Source organism: Hippopotamus amphibius, chromosome 3 (genome assembly GCF_030028045.1).
Source record: "Hippopotamus amphibius kiboko isolate mHipAmp2 chromosome 3, mHipAmp2.hap2, whole genome shotgun sequence".
In the NCBI taxonomy this organism is placed as follows: Eukaryota; Metazoa; Chordata; class Mammalia; order Artiodactyla; family Hippopotamidae; genus Hippopotamus; species Hippopotamus amphibius.
In genome coordinates, this window is record NC_080188.1 from 181,392,751 (window position 1) to 181,407,370 (window position 14,620).

Consider the following 14,620-nt stretch of genomic DNA (forward strand, 5'->3'; position numbering starts at 1 on the left):
CCAAGTGAGCGATCAGCCTAACCTTCGCAAAATGCAAGGCTGGAAGCACCCGGAAGGGCAGGGTGGGCAGGTCGTTGCTCCCAGGTTAATAGGGAATCTGGAATGAATCCTCTGGGCACGTCCGCGAAGGTGCTCACGTCCACCACCCGGAACACACCCTGCGGGGGTCAAGGTCCTTATCACTAAGAGCCAACAGTCACGGCCCGGATGATCGGAAGGGCTGGAGAAAAGGGGTCGTCAGGGGAACCCCACTTGTGCTTAGGGGGTGTCTGTGACGAGTGCCATCCAGGCACCCCCCCCCCTTTTTGGCAGCTCCCCTCTCTGCCCACTTCCGTCCTTGGGAGGACAGACACTGGCCCGTGGCCACGTGCCAAGTGAGGCCGGGCCGCGAGAGAGGGGAGGCGGCGGGAGGCCGCTGAGATACGGCCGCCCGGCCCCTCCTTTAGACTCTGGACGTGCGGAGATCGGGGCCGCTCTGCCTCCGCCTCCGCCCTATAAGAAGCCCGGGGTCGCGGGCAGGGCGGCCCGGGAGGCGGGGACCAGGCCACGGCGGAGTCTCGGGCGCCGCGCCCCACCTGTGGCGGCGGCGCAGGGCGATCGGCCGGGCCGCGATGGGCCGCTACTCGGGCAAGACGTGCCGGCTGCTCTTCATGCTGGTGCTCACCGTCGCCTTCTTCGTGGCCGAGCTGGTGTCGGGCTACCTGGGCAACTCCATCGCGCTGCTGTCCGACTCCTTCAACATGCTGTCGGACCTGATCTCGCTGTGCGTGGGGCTGAGCGCCGGCTACATCGCGCGGCGGCCGCGCGGGAGCCTGGGGGCCACCTACGGCTACGCGCGCGCCGAGGTGGTGGGCGCGCTCAGCAACGCCGTCTTCCTCACTGCGCTCTGCTTCACCATCTTCGTGGAGGCCGTGCTGCGCCTGGCCCGGCCCGAGCGCATCGATGACCCCGAGCTGGTGCTCATTGTGGGCGCCCTGGGGCTGGCGGTCAACGTGGTGGGGCTGCTCATCTTCCAGGACTGCGCCGCCTGGCTCGCCTGCTGCGGCCGCCGCCGCCGGCGCCGCCAACCGCAGCAGCTGCAGCAGCATCAGCCGCCGGCGGCCGGGGGCGCCACTGGCGGCGCTTTCGGGGGTCCGCCAGGCCCCGAGGGCCGCTGGCACGCCGCCACCCTGCCGGCCCCCGGCCGCGACTCAGCCGTGACCCTCCGTGTGGCCTCGGTGGACAGGAAGGACGAGAAGGGGGCGACCGTGTTCTCAAACGTAGCAGGTGCCTTTCGGTTGCATCCTCTGGACCGCGATGCCCTTCCCTTCTCCGGCGCGCTGTCCCTTCCTCCTCCTCGCCCCTCGCCCTCTTTTATTACCTGTCTGCTTAAAAAAAAAAAAAAGAAAAAAAAGATCTAGTTCCTCTGCAGGCCGCTTGAAGTCTCTGCCGCTAACCGAACATATTCTCACGATTTCTTTTCTTTTTTCCTCTTGGATCCCCCGGCCCCCTTTGCCTCTTTCCCCCTCCCCCTATTCTCCTGTATAGGAGTACTGATTTTCTTGGAAATCAGTTATTATTCTTGGGCAACAGCTGGCACTCCTCACCCCTCTCCCCTCCATCGGTTACTATCTGCACTTTATTTTTCTCCCTCCCCCTTTGCCCATCCTTCCCTCGCCTTGGGAGTTATGGGTTTGGGGGTGGGGATGGGTTGCACTGAGTCTTTATTGTTTTAACTTGAATGGGAGTGTGAATGAAGTCCAAAGGCTTGTTTCAAGGCCAAAATATGCTCCTCTGGGCTGTGTGTTTGGAGAGGTGGGGTCATAGGATTTGAAAATAACAAAGCTTTTTTTTGAGTCCATTGGTTCTTTTTGTTTGTAGAACTTATACACAACACAAGGTTTCTTCTTTGAATGCAGGTGATTCCCTGAACACCCAGAATGAGCCAGAAGAGACTATGAAAAAGGAGAAAAAGTCCGAAGCCCTGAATATCAGAGGTAGGATTGACTTGGGTTCAAGATGAAATCCTTTCCAATGTTATATATGGACTGGGCTGAACTCTGCATTTCTGTTTGCCTTTTCATAGGTGTGTTAGAAAGTAGGCTGGTTACATGCAGAGACTATGACCTTGGTCTCTTGCCTAATCACAGCATCGATTCCGAGGGAGACAGAGCTGCTAATGATTTATCCTCGCTGCATGCAGGCCCACGCTCATGCTGCCTGCCCCAGAGTCTCACAGATCCCTGGTGTGCTGCTGCTGGATGTTACCTGCCCATGGATAGGGTTAGCATAAAATGTAGCCTGTTTGAATTGAATATCATTTCGATAAAGGTTGGAAAAGAGTAGATGGGATCTATCCAACGTTATGCCCCAAGTGACCTTGCTGAATGACCCTCATTGCCTCACTTATTTTGGCCAGAAATCTGCTTCTGTGATGGGTCTGTTGGTTGACTTGAATCTTCACCTCCAGGTCCAGAGTGGGGGAGTCTGGGGAGACAGAAGAAGGCACATCATTAGCATCCCTCCTACCACGCACTCAAGGTCATAAACCCAGGGCGAAGGTCAACCCTGGGAGTTCAAAAGTGCGTTTCTCACCAGGCACCAACAAGGTACACTACATCTCCCCTTTGCAACTTCTTGGGCACAGATTTTGCTTCAGAGTGATTTGAGAAAGGCCAATTCCCAGTCTGATGGAGAGTTTCAACAAAGATTATGCAGCCCTTTACCTTTAGATGGTTTGAGGAAGCCCGAAGTGGGGCTTTGACATAAATAATATAAAGAAACACAAATAATGCAGGAGGCACCTTCATTTCTGAGAGTCTCACATCTGTTTTACAAAGTGATACCCAGAATGAATCTGGAGGGAAAATCAGAAAAGAACAACAGCAACACATGAGCTCCTAAAAGTTTAAGTTTCTAAATGAATTAGTTTTAAAAAATTTAACTGCAACAGGGAAGTTCCTAAAAAGCGTGGTGGTGAATCTTTTTGGAAAGAGAATCTGTGATGAAAACTCATAACCCTTTAATTTATCCTTTTTTTAAGGTTCAGTTTAAATATGTATATACATATATATATATACATATTTAATGGATTTTTAAGATGGAGTTCACCATCATAGCACTTTACCTTTTCAAAACACATTCTGTTAATTTTTTAGTATTTTTAAAATTGAGATATAATCGGCACATAGCAGTTTCAGGTATACAACGTAATGATTCACTCTTTGTATATATTGTGAAATGATCACCACAGTATAAATATAAATAGATAAATAATAATGTCTGGTTAACATCCATCATTATACACAGTAACAACTTTTTTTTTCTCGTGATGAGAACTTTTAAGATCTGCTCTCTTGGCAACTTGCAAATATGTGATACAGTATTATTAATTATAGTCACCATTATGTACCTTGCATCTCCATGACTTATTTATCTTATAACTGGAAGTTTGTACCTCTTGACTCCATTCACCCATTTTGCCCACCCCATCCCCCACCTCTGTCAACTAGTAATCTGTTCTCCGTATCTGTGGGCTTGTTTTTTGTTTTTATAAGATGTCACATATTCGTGAACTTGCTGATTATTCATCCTTATCTTATGTTACAGGGAAAGAGAACAGGTAGGTGGAAAGAAGCAAAGAATGAAGAGTAGGCCCAAGTAGATACTGAGACCTTGTTTGGGAAGCGTAATGTGAGGGAAACTTCTATGATCCTGCTAATTTTCAGCCCACAGCTATTGGAACTCCGGGGTAGAAAAACATCAATGGTGAAGTGCCTCGCCGTACCTAGCTGAGCACCAAGCACTGACAAGTGTACCTCTAGCTTCCGATAGAGGTAAATGATTCAGTGGCAGAAAGATTGGGATTTGGGCTTAAGCTGCCTGGGTTTGGGTCCTGGCTGTCCAACTTAAGAACCACGTGACTTTGGGCAAGTTTTGAACCTCTCTCAGCCTCCAATTCCCTCATCTTTAAAATGAGGAAAATAATAGTGCCCACTTCATGGGTTGTTGTATTAAGGGTCCAGGCACCTGGGAGGAGAACCAGCTAACATTTTTATGGAGCGTATATACTTGGTGGCAGGTACCCTGTATGAATGAGTCACTCAGCATTTGTTACAGCCTTATGAGGTGGATACTGTTGCCCTTTAGGTAGCGAGTGGAATTGCTGGGCTCCAACCTAAGCTGCTTCAGGACAGGCGAGCTCAGTACCCTGGCTGTGGCCAACAGGAGCCTTTCCATATTTCAGTCCACGGGGGAGGCTGGTCTCACCGTGGGTCGTGTGCCTCCTCTCGGAGCCACGATTCGGGAAAAGACCATAGTGTGTTGCAGCTGGACTCCAAAGCCTTCACTTTACAGGTGTGATAAAGGGACCAGAGACTGGTGACTTCCCAAGTCACTGCAGCTAGCGGTGGAGGCAGGGCTGGTATCCTGGGCTTCTACTTCGCGTTTCTGGCTCTTTCCATCACCCCACACTGCCTCTGGACTCCCCCAGCATGGCTGCCTTCTCCAGAGCCCACAGTCCACTGAATGGTTACATTTCTGACATTGTAGCTGCTGCTTTAGAAAGAAGGTCTTTCCCCCAGGATTTTTGGGGAAACCATCAGCTAATGGGCATTCTTGTGAGCAAAAAGTATTTCTTTTTTTTTTTTTTTAACTTAAAAAACTTTACTGAAGTGTAATGTACATACTCAAAGGTGCACATATCATAAATATGCAGTCAGGGGGTGTTAATGAACTGAACACATCCATGTAACCAGCACCCAGATCGAGAAGCGGAAGAGACCATCACCCCTCGTGCTCCTGTCTAGTCACTGGCCACCCTCCCAGGTCACCACTATCCTGACTTCTAACATAGATTAGTTGTACCTGCAATTGTACTTTATATAAATGGAATCTTATAGTAGGCACAATTTTTGCCCAGCTTCTTCTACTCAGCATTACATTTGTGAGAGCCACCCATATTGTTGCATGTAGTTCTAGATCATTCGTTTTCATTGCTATATGATATTCCATTGTGTGAGTACCCCGCCATTTACTTATCCATTCTTGGTTAATGGCCATTTAGGCACCTTTCTGCTTTTGGCGTCTAAGAATAGGATGGCAAAAACCATTTTTTTGATTTTCCTTATTGTTTCTCTTATTCCAATGGAATAAAAAAATGCCTTCTAAGAAACATGCTCCATCTTCTGCGGCAAAGCACAGTGAAAACACGTTCCTTTAAATGTTCTCGTCAGTGCCCTCTGTAGTGGTTGATTTCCTTTAACAGGATCAAACATGATCCATTAAAAAAGGTTGCAACAGAGTGTCAGAAAGACAAGTAACCCTTTTCATTTCAGTATAAATATAAATAGATGCATAACAATCCTGACATCATTTGAAAAGAAATCTCCTGTGATGAGGTGTTTCTTTCTAATTCTTGGTTTTTTTTCCTCCCCAATAAGACCGATCTCTCATCCTTCCTCAACCACTTGCTGATGCCCAGTGCTAACTGTGTTTCCGGTTACTTAACAAATTCGGTAGCACTGATGGCTTTTCTAAGTGCTGGGACACACACCAAATTTCAATTTATGTCAAGTTGCCAGGCTCTGTGCCAGCGTTTTTGGTTTTGTTTTTATCTGGAGACAGTAAGTGAGGGCTAAGCGTCCTGCCGTTGCAGAGCTACCTTGTGCGCGTAGTGGCTACTCAGGTGACTGGGGTGACGGCAGTCATTGCCTCTCAGATAGGACTGCCCGATTTATCTTCCCGAATCACAAATGAGATCACAGCAGAGTCTGCTCAGAAACCTTTATTGCATCCGGAATGAGGTGCTAACACGGCAGACACTCAGGGCCTTGCTGTTCCAGTGCCATTGCTCCTTTCTAGACATTTCTGTCCTTCTCTTCACCCCTTCATTGCCTCGCTCCCTACCCCTGCAACTGTCTCCCCTGCCCTCCGCTGTGTCCGACCAGGCTTCTTGGCCTCCTTAATCAATAGAAGTTTATTATTGGCCAGATAAGAAATTCAGGCAAAGCTATCATGGGGCCCCTGCAGCAGCAGGGGGGCGCGTGAGAGCAAGTAACAGGTTCCCTTGCTGGTGCTGGGTGGGGGATGGTGAGCAGGGATGGGGTGAGCTGGTTCCTTATATGGGGTGAGGGTGGGGGCAAGAGCAGGAGCTGGCCGGTGGGGCGGCTGAGGGGGTTTGCCCACCCCTTTGGTGGTGGTGGGTGCAGGGGGCGTGTGTGGTACCTGCTCTTGCTCCAGGCTCTTCAGAAGTGGCAGTCGGGTTTTTGGTCTTTTTGTATCTTATTGTTCATAATTTTCCCCAACTGCCCACGCACGCAGTGATTTTTAGTCCCTTATAGTTTCTGTGTCTTTTGTTGCTTAAGGAGACATTTGTCCGGGTGCAGGCACTGGAGCAAAAGGTCCCAGGTCCCTGCCTGTCTGACCGCCATTTAAGGCACATGTGTAGAGGGGGGCTTAGGCAGGCAGATCTGGTTTGAATTCTGTCTCTGCCTTTCACTAGCTAGGTGACCTTGGACACTTAATGTTCCCTCTTTGAGCACCAGTTTCCTTATCTACATAAGGGAGATGACAGCCGTGCTGACATCTCTGCGTTGTTGTGAGAAGTACATGGCTGATTGGAACAGCACTGAAGATTCACTTAATGAATCGCCTTCCCATCAGTTCTGTGCACTTACTTCTCAGTGGGTTTTCAGATGTTGTTTCACGTCCTCTTTGTTTTTTGTTTTTGTTTTGATTTCTACAATGACGTTTTATTTTTATTATAAATAATATACGCATAATAAGTGACTCAGATTTCATCTAGACATAGAAATAACAAAATAAAACATCTTTAGACTATCATGGTAATAAGACATTATCCCCAAAAGTCTTGGCGATGGCAACATGCAACACAAATGTATTCAAGATAGCTGAGTTACTAACAAGTTTCAGAGCTACAGATTGGGTCAGATCATCTCCAAGAGTTCTGCTGACTCTTATTCTATGATCCTGAAAGTCAATAGCAAAAAGCAAGTCACTCCCGTATTTCAACATTTTATCTTGTCACACACACACACACACACACACGGCTATGTTTTCTTTCTTATATTTTTTCAACTTTTTATTTTATATTGGAGTATAACCGATTAACAATGTTGTGATAGTTTCAGGTGCACAGCGAAGTGACTCAGCCATACGTATACATGTATCCATTCTCCCCCAGACTCCCCTCCCGTCCAGGCTAAGGCTATGTTTTCGTTAGATTTTTGTACACATTTTTTTCTAGTATCACGTCTTTTTCAGAGCTAGCCTCTTTGAGAAGTGAGGCAGATGTTATTCTCATCCCCATTTCACCAGTGAGAATCTTGCTGCTCAGAGAGGCTGACTTTCACAAGGTCCGTGACTCAGAGAAACTGTCAGGTCTGTGACTCTGAATGTGGCGCACCCGTCTCCCACATGGCCTGACAAGCGTGTCCTCGTCTGCAGCCTCCTTTGAGTTCTCTGCTTGGAACACCTTCTCTCTGAGTTTCTCTGCCTGGGACAATTGCCTTTTGAAGTCTGTCTCCTCTTCAGAGTCTTGCCCACCTTGAGAGAAGCCTTTCCTGAGATTTCCCATCACAGGGCGTAATCCTTCCCCTAGAAGTTACTGACGCACTTATCTCAGAATCCTGCCAGTGGACTGTGGTCCCCAGTAGATAGTGACCGTCTTTGCACGGGAGGCCAGAAAACACACCGCAATAACCGATCTCAGGAATTTAGTGAAATGAATTTAGTGAAAAGTGCAACTTTTCATACTGAAGGTCGTGATAGTTTGGGTTGTAAAATCAATTTAGTTGAGTATGATCAGCATTTAGAAAATTAACTAGAATTGAATGAAATAGAAATAGATAATAAATCCTGTGTAAGGAGAGGTTCTGTTTTTTCAAGAAACATTTGTTTCGGTGTGTGTTTGTGCCTCGGCTAGGATGCAAAATAGGATTCTTACTGTGGATTATGTTAGAAATAAATTTGAACACGTTTATATAATCCTTAGGGGCCAGTAGTGAGATTCCTCAGAAGGAGAACCTGGAACTAGAATTTAGGACTTGGATGGGGCAGGATGCACAATGGTTCTCTAATCAGACTGTGCAGACGCAAACACGTTCTAGCTGTGTGATTTTGGATAAGTTACTTAGCCATTCTGTGCCTCATTTGTAAAACAGAGAGAGTAACTACTTCAGAGAGTCCTTAGAGGACTTCATGTGTAAATACACGCAACATACAACAATGTCTGGTGCATATATGTTAGCTAGCATTATAGTTATTATTATTAACTAAAAGACAGAAGTTACTCTATATTGTGGGAGTTATGACTAATCAGCCAGAAAATACTTTTTTTATTATTAAGTGCCTAGAGTGTATGCCTCCAGTGCTAAAATATAAACAAAGGAAGTGCAGGGTACGACCCTCACCCTCATGTTACTTACAGTCTAATGGAGGAAACGAGGCTGACACCCATGAAAAAGAAAATAACAGATGGTCTCAGGCAGTGAAAATGATGTCGAGTGCATATAGGAAATATTTGGTCTTCATATTTTTGTGGTAGTATTTTGTACTGCCCTGGAGAAGGTTAAAGCCTTGATCTTCAGTTCCTCCTGGAGCAACAAGATACAGAGACGCACTCTTGGGAACGTTCTGAGTTTCTCTTTGTGGCTGAGGACAGGGACTAGAGAGGAAGAAGCTCCTGTGCGGGCGGGGTGGGAAGAAAGGGACACCGAATAAAATAGGACTATTTAACGCATACATTGAATCAGGGTCCTATTACTAGAAGCAAACACTCAGCCAGAAGGAGACGTGGGGATTCTTTTTATTCTTGTGTTTTTTTGGAGGCGGGGGAGTTGCCACAAACTACATTTAGTGTGTTTACGAAAGGCCATTTGACCTGTGATGCTGCTCAGAATCTTAGAAGCACCGCCAAGAGGAAGAAGTAGCCCCTTCTGAGTGAAACCATTCCGTTGCAGCCAGGAGTGAGTTGTTAGTGTGTTGGATATTATTAATTCCACGGAGTGAATCTGGGATGCTTGGAGAGACAAAGCAGATCTTTCTTAATCTGTATACTTTCTTCTAGAGCAGTGCTTCGAAAACTTTTTTGTGCATTTGAATCACTGGGGATCTTGTTAAAATGCAGAATCGGATTCAGTAGATCGGAGGTGGGGCCCGAGATGCTGCATTTCTCACAAGCGTCTACGTGATGATAATGCAAAACATACTTTGAAAAGAAAGATTCTGATGTTGCTTTCTGTAAAAAACAAAACAAAACCCAGAATTATGTTTATACTTTATAATCCTGACAAATCTCCACCTCATTCACTGAATCCGAATTCAGTCTATGTCCAGCAAACAATCGGACTTTCAGATCTTCTTTAGCATTACATGTTTTCTGTATCATAACCAAAACTTTCAAAGTGGGTCTCAAGTGAAGACATCCACAATTTTTGTTATTATCTGTAGAATTTAAACGTTATTTTATGGGGACAAAGAGTTCTTTATTTAGTGAGGATATTGCTAGGCATTGTGGAGGACCTCTTAAACCAAATGCAGTTTATGTGACCACAGGCTAAGTGAGAGGTAGGTAAATGTGTTTAGGGGAGGGGGAAGATGAATCGAGGTAGAGGGAAGGCAAAGAATAAAAAGAACCACTCTCGATATATCTGAGTTCCCTTGCCTCTTGAGGAAACTATAGTATATTTATCCTGTAATAAACTATAATGAAAAAGAATATGTATATTGAATCACTTTGCTGTATACCAGAAACTAACACAACATTGTAAATCCACTATACTTCAAGTAGAAAAAAAATGTTTGTGAATTCCCTGGTGGTCCAGTGGTTAGGATGCCATGCTTTCACTGCCGTGGGCCTGGATTCAATCCCTGGATCCCTGGTCGGGGAACTAAGATTCCACAAAGCATGTGGCATGACCAAAGAAAAAGGAAGAAAGGAAGGAAGGAAGGAGGAAGGAAGGAAGGAAGGAAGGAAAGAAAGAAAGAAAGAGAAAAAGAAAGAAAGAAAGAAAGAAAGAAAGAAAGAAAGAAAGAAAGAAAGAAAGAAAAAGAAAAAGAAAAGAGAAAATGTTTGAAACAATTTAAATCACAGACACTTGCCTGAAAGAAAAAGAAAGCATTTGCCTAACATCAGTTTCTGGCTTGGTGCCCTCTGATGGGTGGTGGGTGGCAGTGATGTGGCACCTTGAACTGACATAGTCCATCTTCCTGCAGGTATCTGCAGCTCAGAATCTTCCTAGGCTGTTCTGGGTTCTCTGGGTCGTGGACTGGTGGCCTGGGGTTTTGTTTTCTGTGAAGCGGTGGCCGTTGTTTTTGCTTTCGAATCCAACCTGCTGTTCTAACCAAAAAGAGAACAAAATAGAGACAGGTTTTCATAGGCTTGGGAAGCCAAGTCAGTGAGTGTCAGATGGCTGCCGAATCTGGATCTAGGCTTTAGCGGTCTTTCTTTCTTCCGCGCAGGGGTGCTTCTGCACGTGATGGGAGATGCCCTGGGGTCGGTGGTTGTGGTGATCGCGGCCATCATATTCTATGTGCGTCCCCTGAGGCGTGAGGACCCGTGTAACTGGCAGTGCTACATCGATCCCAGCCTGACCGTCGTCATGGTCATCATCATCCTGTCCTCTGCCTTCCCACTCATCAGGGAGACTGCTGCCATTCTGCTGCAGATGGTCCCCAAAGGCGTCAACATGGAAGAGCTGAGTAAGTCGTGCTCTTCTGATCTCAAACCACTGACCACTGCATGTTCTCCAGGCCAAAGGGCCCGCGTTATTTCAGAGCAGCGTTTGATTTATGTATCCTGAAATGCTTTAAATCACCAAGCAATAGAGACATCCTCATATGTTTTGTAGATGACTATTGCTACTAAGGTGACTCACAGCTCCAGGAACCAAAGGTCCTTTGTAGCCCATGTGTGGCTTGGGCAGTACCTGTTCCTGGGCTATTTATTTACCTCCATGTCAGAGATTTGCTCTAACTCAGAGAAGGCCACTCTGCCCGGGACTTGATTTTTTTATTTCCCCTGTTCTGAAAACATGAGTCATTCCTTTGTATTCTAGATCCTGCTTTCTAGGTAATTGACTTTTATGGGCACACGAGTCACCGTGTGTCTTATAACACAGCAAAATGGACCATGCTTAAATTCGCTCAGTCAATAGTGAAGTCTGTTTCTTTGCTTCGCTTTTTGTGCATCTGAGGATGACATTTTTAGAGACTTTGTAGCATGTCTAAATGGGAACTCTCCAGATGTTGGTGAGAAACTGAATGTGCAGCTTTAGTTCTGGTGTTTCTAAATGGAGATTATTTTTTTTAGGAAAACTTTTTTTTCATGAATATTTGCTATTTTTCTGCCTGTCACACGTCATCAGTGAGCCAGTAAACATGAACTAGAGCCCAGGCCCACTATGCAGCTGAAAGTCGGAAGACCTTATTTCATGACAAATAGCTGAAATTAGATCTGACGGTTCTTAATACATTGTTGGGCCGTGGCTAGACTCTCCGCCGACAGGCATGATTTACAGTATGGCCGTCCTACACGCCTGCTTTTCGCCCAGTGCTGCAGGCAGAGGAGGATGGAGGTGAAGGAGGCTCCGAGGAGCAGATATACAGCATCATTTTTCTTCCAGGGGCTTGTTTCTCCATGGAAAAAACAAACAAACTAAACATATGCAAAGCAATCTGTGATACATATTGGCTTATATTGCCTTTTAACAAAATTATATATATATATACATATATATAAAAGCAGATACTAAAAAAATTAGATCGTTATAACACTAGCAACACTTTTATGGTACTTACTACATGCTAGGTCATATCGTCCAAGTGCTTTACTTAGATTAACTCATTTTAATCCTTAAAATAATCCTATGAGTTACTGTCATTATCATTCCTAATTAACAGATAAGGAAACCGAGGCACAGAGGGACTGTGTAAATTACCCAAGGTCATGCAGGTAGTAAATGACTAAACTGGGATTCGAACTCTAGCTGGCTACAGCTTCCTCTCAATCACTGTTCAATACCATCTCTCTAAATACATACTAATTTTAGAAAGTATGGAAAATATAGAAGAGCCGAAATAAGAAAATAGAAATCTCTCATAATCCTACCACCCAGAAATTACCACTTAATATTTTTGTGTCAGTCATTCAATAAAACAGGACTATCTGCCTAAAATTTTTTGTGTGCATATACATACACAGATGTTTCATTTAAAAATAAAGGGAAAAAGGTCATGCCACACATACATTCTAGCCATTTGCTTTTTCACTTAAAAATACCTTATGTTCCTTTTCTCACATCCTTAAATATGCAACTGACTTTTTCACAGCTGTGTCACATTCTATCCCATAGTTGATTTAACGACTCCCTTGTTGTTTCCATTTTTTTTCCACGAACACAAAAAGCATTGCCCAAACCATTCTTGTACATAAGTATTTGGTTATTTCCTTTCAATTTAATTCCTAGTATTAGAATTGCTGGTAAAGGTTTTTGATCCATATTGCCAAATCCCCTTTAAGAAAGGTATTCTACTTTATATTCCCATGCCTGTCCATCAGAGCATCCAATGCCTTGTAAATTCAACAACCCTGGGCCTTTTTCGGGGGGGTTGCTGTGAAACTTATCTTCTCGAATTGCTTTTCATGGGCTAACAGTGTATGGTAGAGGAATTCAGAATGGAAGAAGAAGATTATGGGAAAGTGTACCCTTATAGGTACAGCTACTGTTCTTCCTGTTATTCTTAGTAACTACATCATTCTGGCGAGAATGCTTAAAGGGACCTTATCCTCCCATGGTGGTCATGGTGGTTCCAGGCTTCCAACAGAGCCCTCACCTTGGCTACTGTTTTCTCTTCCCTATTCTAGTGAGTAAACTCTCTGCTGTGCCCGGAATTAGCAGTGTCCATGAAGTTCATGTCTGGGAACTTGTAAGTGGGAAGATCATCGCCACTCTGCACATCAAGTATCAGCAAGACGGGGGAGATCGAGATGCCAGTATAAAAATTCGAGAAATCTTCCACAATGTGGGAATCCACAGCGTGACCATCCAGTTTGAGAAAGTGGACCTAAAGGAGCCCCTGGAGCAGAAGGATTTGCAGTTGCTCTGCAGCTCACCCTGCATCTCCAAGGCCTGCACCAAGCTGCTGTGCTGTCCCCCTGGGGCGCTGCCCCTGGCCCACGTCAATGGCTGTGCCGAGCACAATGGCTGTCCTCCCCTGGACTTGTCCCAAAGTGATGGCCTTGGTAGACGACAAACAACAGAAGTGGCTATTGACTTGTCTTTGGAAGGTTGTCTGAGTGACCACGGGCAAGCTCTTGGCAAACTTCAGGAGGACTCACGTTATGTCAACAGCACACATTTTTAATCTGGTGCCCACATTAGTAGGACTGTATAGACGAGGCACTTTGGAACTGCTAGCTTGGCTTGTGGGAAGAGCTTTATGAGTCTGCACTGACCAGATTCACAGTGTGCACGCTCTGTGTTCAGTAAGGGGTTGGCTCTTTGGGTTGTTAGCTGAACTTGTCTGTTAATTTTTGTGTGACCGAGAACTCCTTTATATTACCCTGGGTATTTCGTGCTGCTCTTCAACAGTTTTGTATGAACATTTATTTTCTGAAGCAAATGCACTAGTATACATATCAGGGACATCGAAGGCTGGGACTCAATGATTGTGGACACAGGATGCAAAGTAGTTTTTGTCTGAAATTGATTAGAACTGCTAGCTGACTCTCAGGTGAGCTCATAGCCAAGAACATTGAAAAAAACTCAAGAACCGTAATAGCTATATTCTTTTCTATTTTGCTGGGAGATCTTAAAAGAGGAAAGTTAGGTAGTCCTATCACTGCAGAAAATGTTTTCTTTGACTCATTTTTGAATAAATGTAAAAGGAATACCTAGTAAGGTAGAAAATATTCTCAGACCATTAGAGGAAGTCGAGTTTATCGGGGGTGGGAAAAGGCAGGAAGAAAATGCATTCTGACCATTTCTTCATTTTGGGAAGTAGAGCGAAAAAGACTGTGCTGTGAACTGAACTATAGCTGTAGGATGTTTCAAGTGTTCAAATATACAAGATGCTTTTTTTTTCACTTGGAAGTGTGGGAATATTTCTGGTTCTTTAAGTATGACACAGTACTTATATACTGTCTTTTAGAGTCAGTCCAGTTAGGACTGTTTTCATTTATTGCTTATTAATGATTTACCTGCTTGCCCAAATTTCCCTTGAGCCTTCTTTTATATGATCACATTGATATATGTAGCACTTACCAGGAGAAAATGCGTATTCTCGGGATAGAATATATGGCACTGAATATGCATTCTTGCCCAAAAAATAAGTTAGATTGACTTTCCTTTAATTAGACATATTTTAAAGTATTTATTATAGTTGCCAACCAGTAATTTGATGGAAAAGTATACGTCCAAGGGAGAAATGAGATTTAATTAAATTGCTGCCTTTAATGTGTTTTGAAGAGCTTACATTTTTCTTTCATGTCTCTGATCCATATCACCAAGTTCAATTACATCTATTAGAATTTGATTTTCGTTCCGTGTACTGGAGAAACATCTGGCATGAATTTAATAAATTGTTTAGGCAGCAATATTTTAACCAGAACAGTCTCAAA

At 44.8% G+C, this 14,620-nt stretch overlaps 1 protein-coding gene across 2 annotated transcripts in view; it reads left to right on the top strand.

Moving 5' to 3' along the window:
- SLC30A10 (solute carrier family 30 member 10) overlaps window positions 1–14,381 on the top strand; it is a 40,394-nt gene extending 26,013 nt beyond the window's left edge. Inside the window, exons 1-4 of one of the 2 annotated variants that reach the window (XM_057728047.1) lie at window positions 612–1,266; window positions 1,899–1,976; window positions 10,462–10,701; window positions 12,866–14,381. In XM_057728047.1, coding sequence (XP_057584030.1) covers window positions 612–1,266; window positions 1,899–1,976; window positions 10,462–10,701; window positions 12,866–13,365 — 1,473 coding nt within the window. In that variant the 3' untranslated portion in view covers window positions 13,366–14,381. Of the gene's footprint in view, window positions 1–611; window positions 1,267–1,898; window positions 1,977–10,461; window positions 10,702–12,865 lie in introns of those variants that run through there. The other variant, XM_057728048.1, reaches the window with a different exon arrangement.
- The last annotated feature ends 239 nt before the right edge of the window (window positions 14,382–14,620 follow it).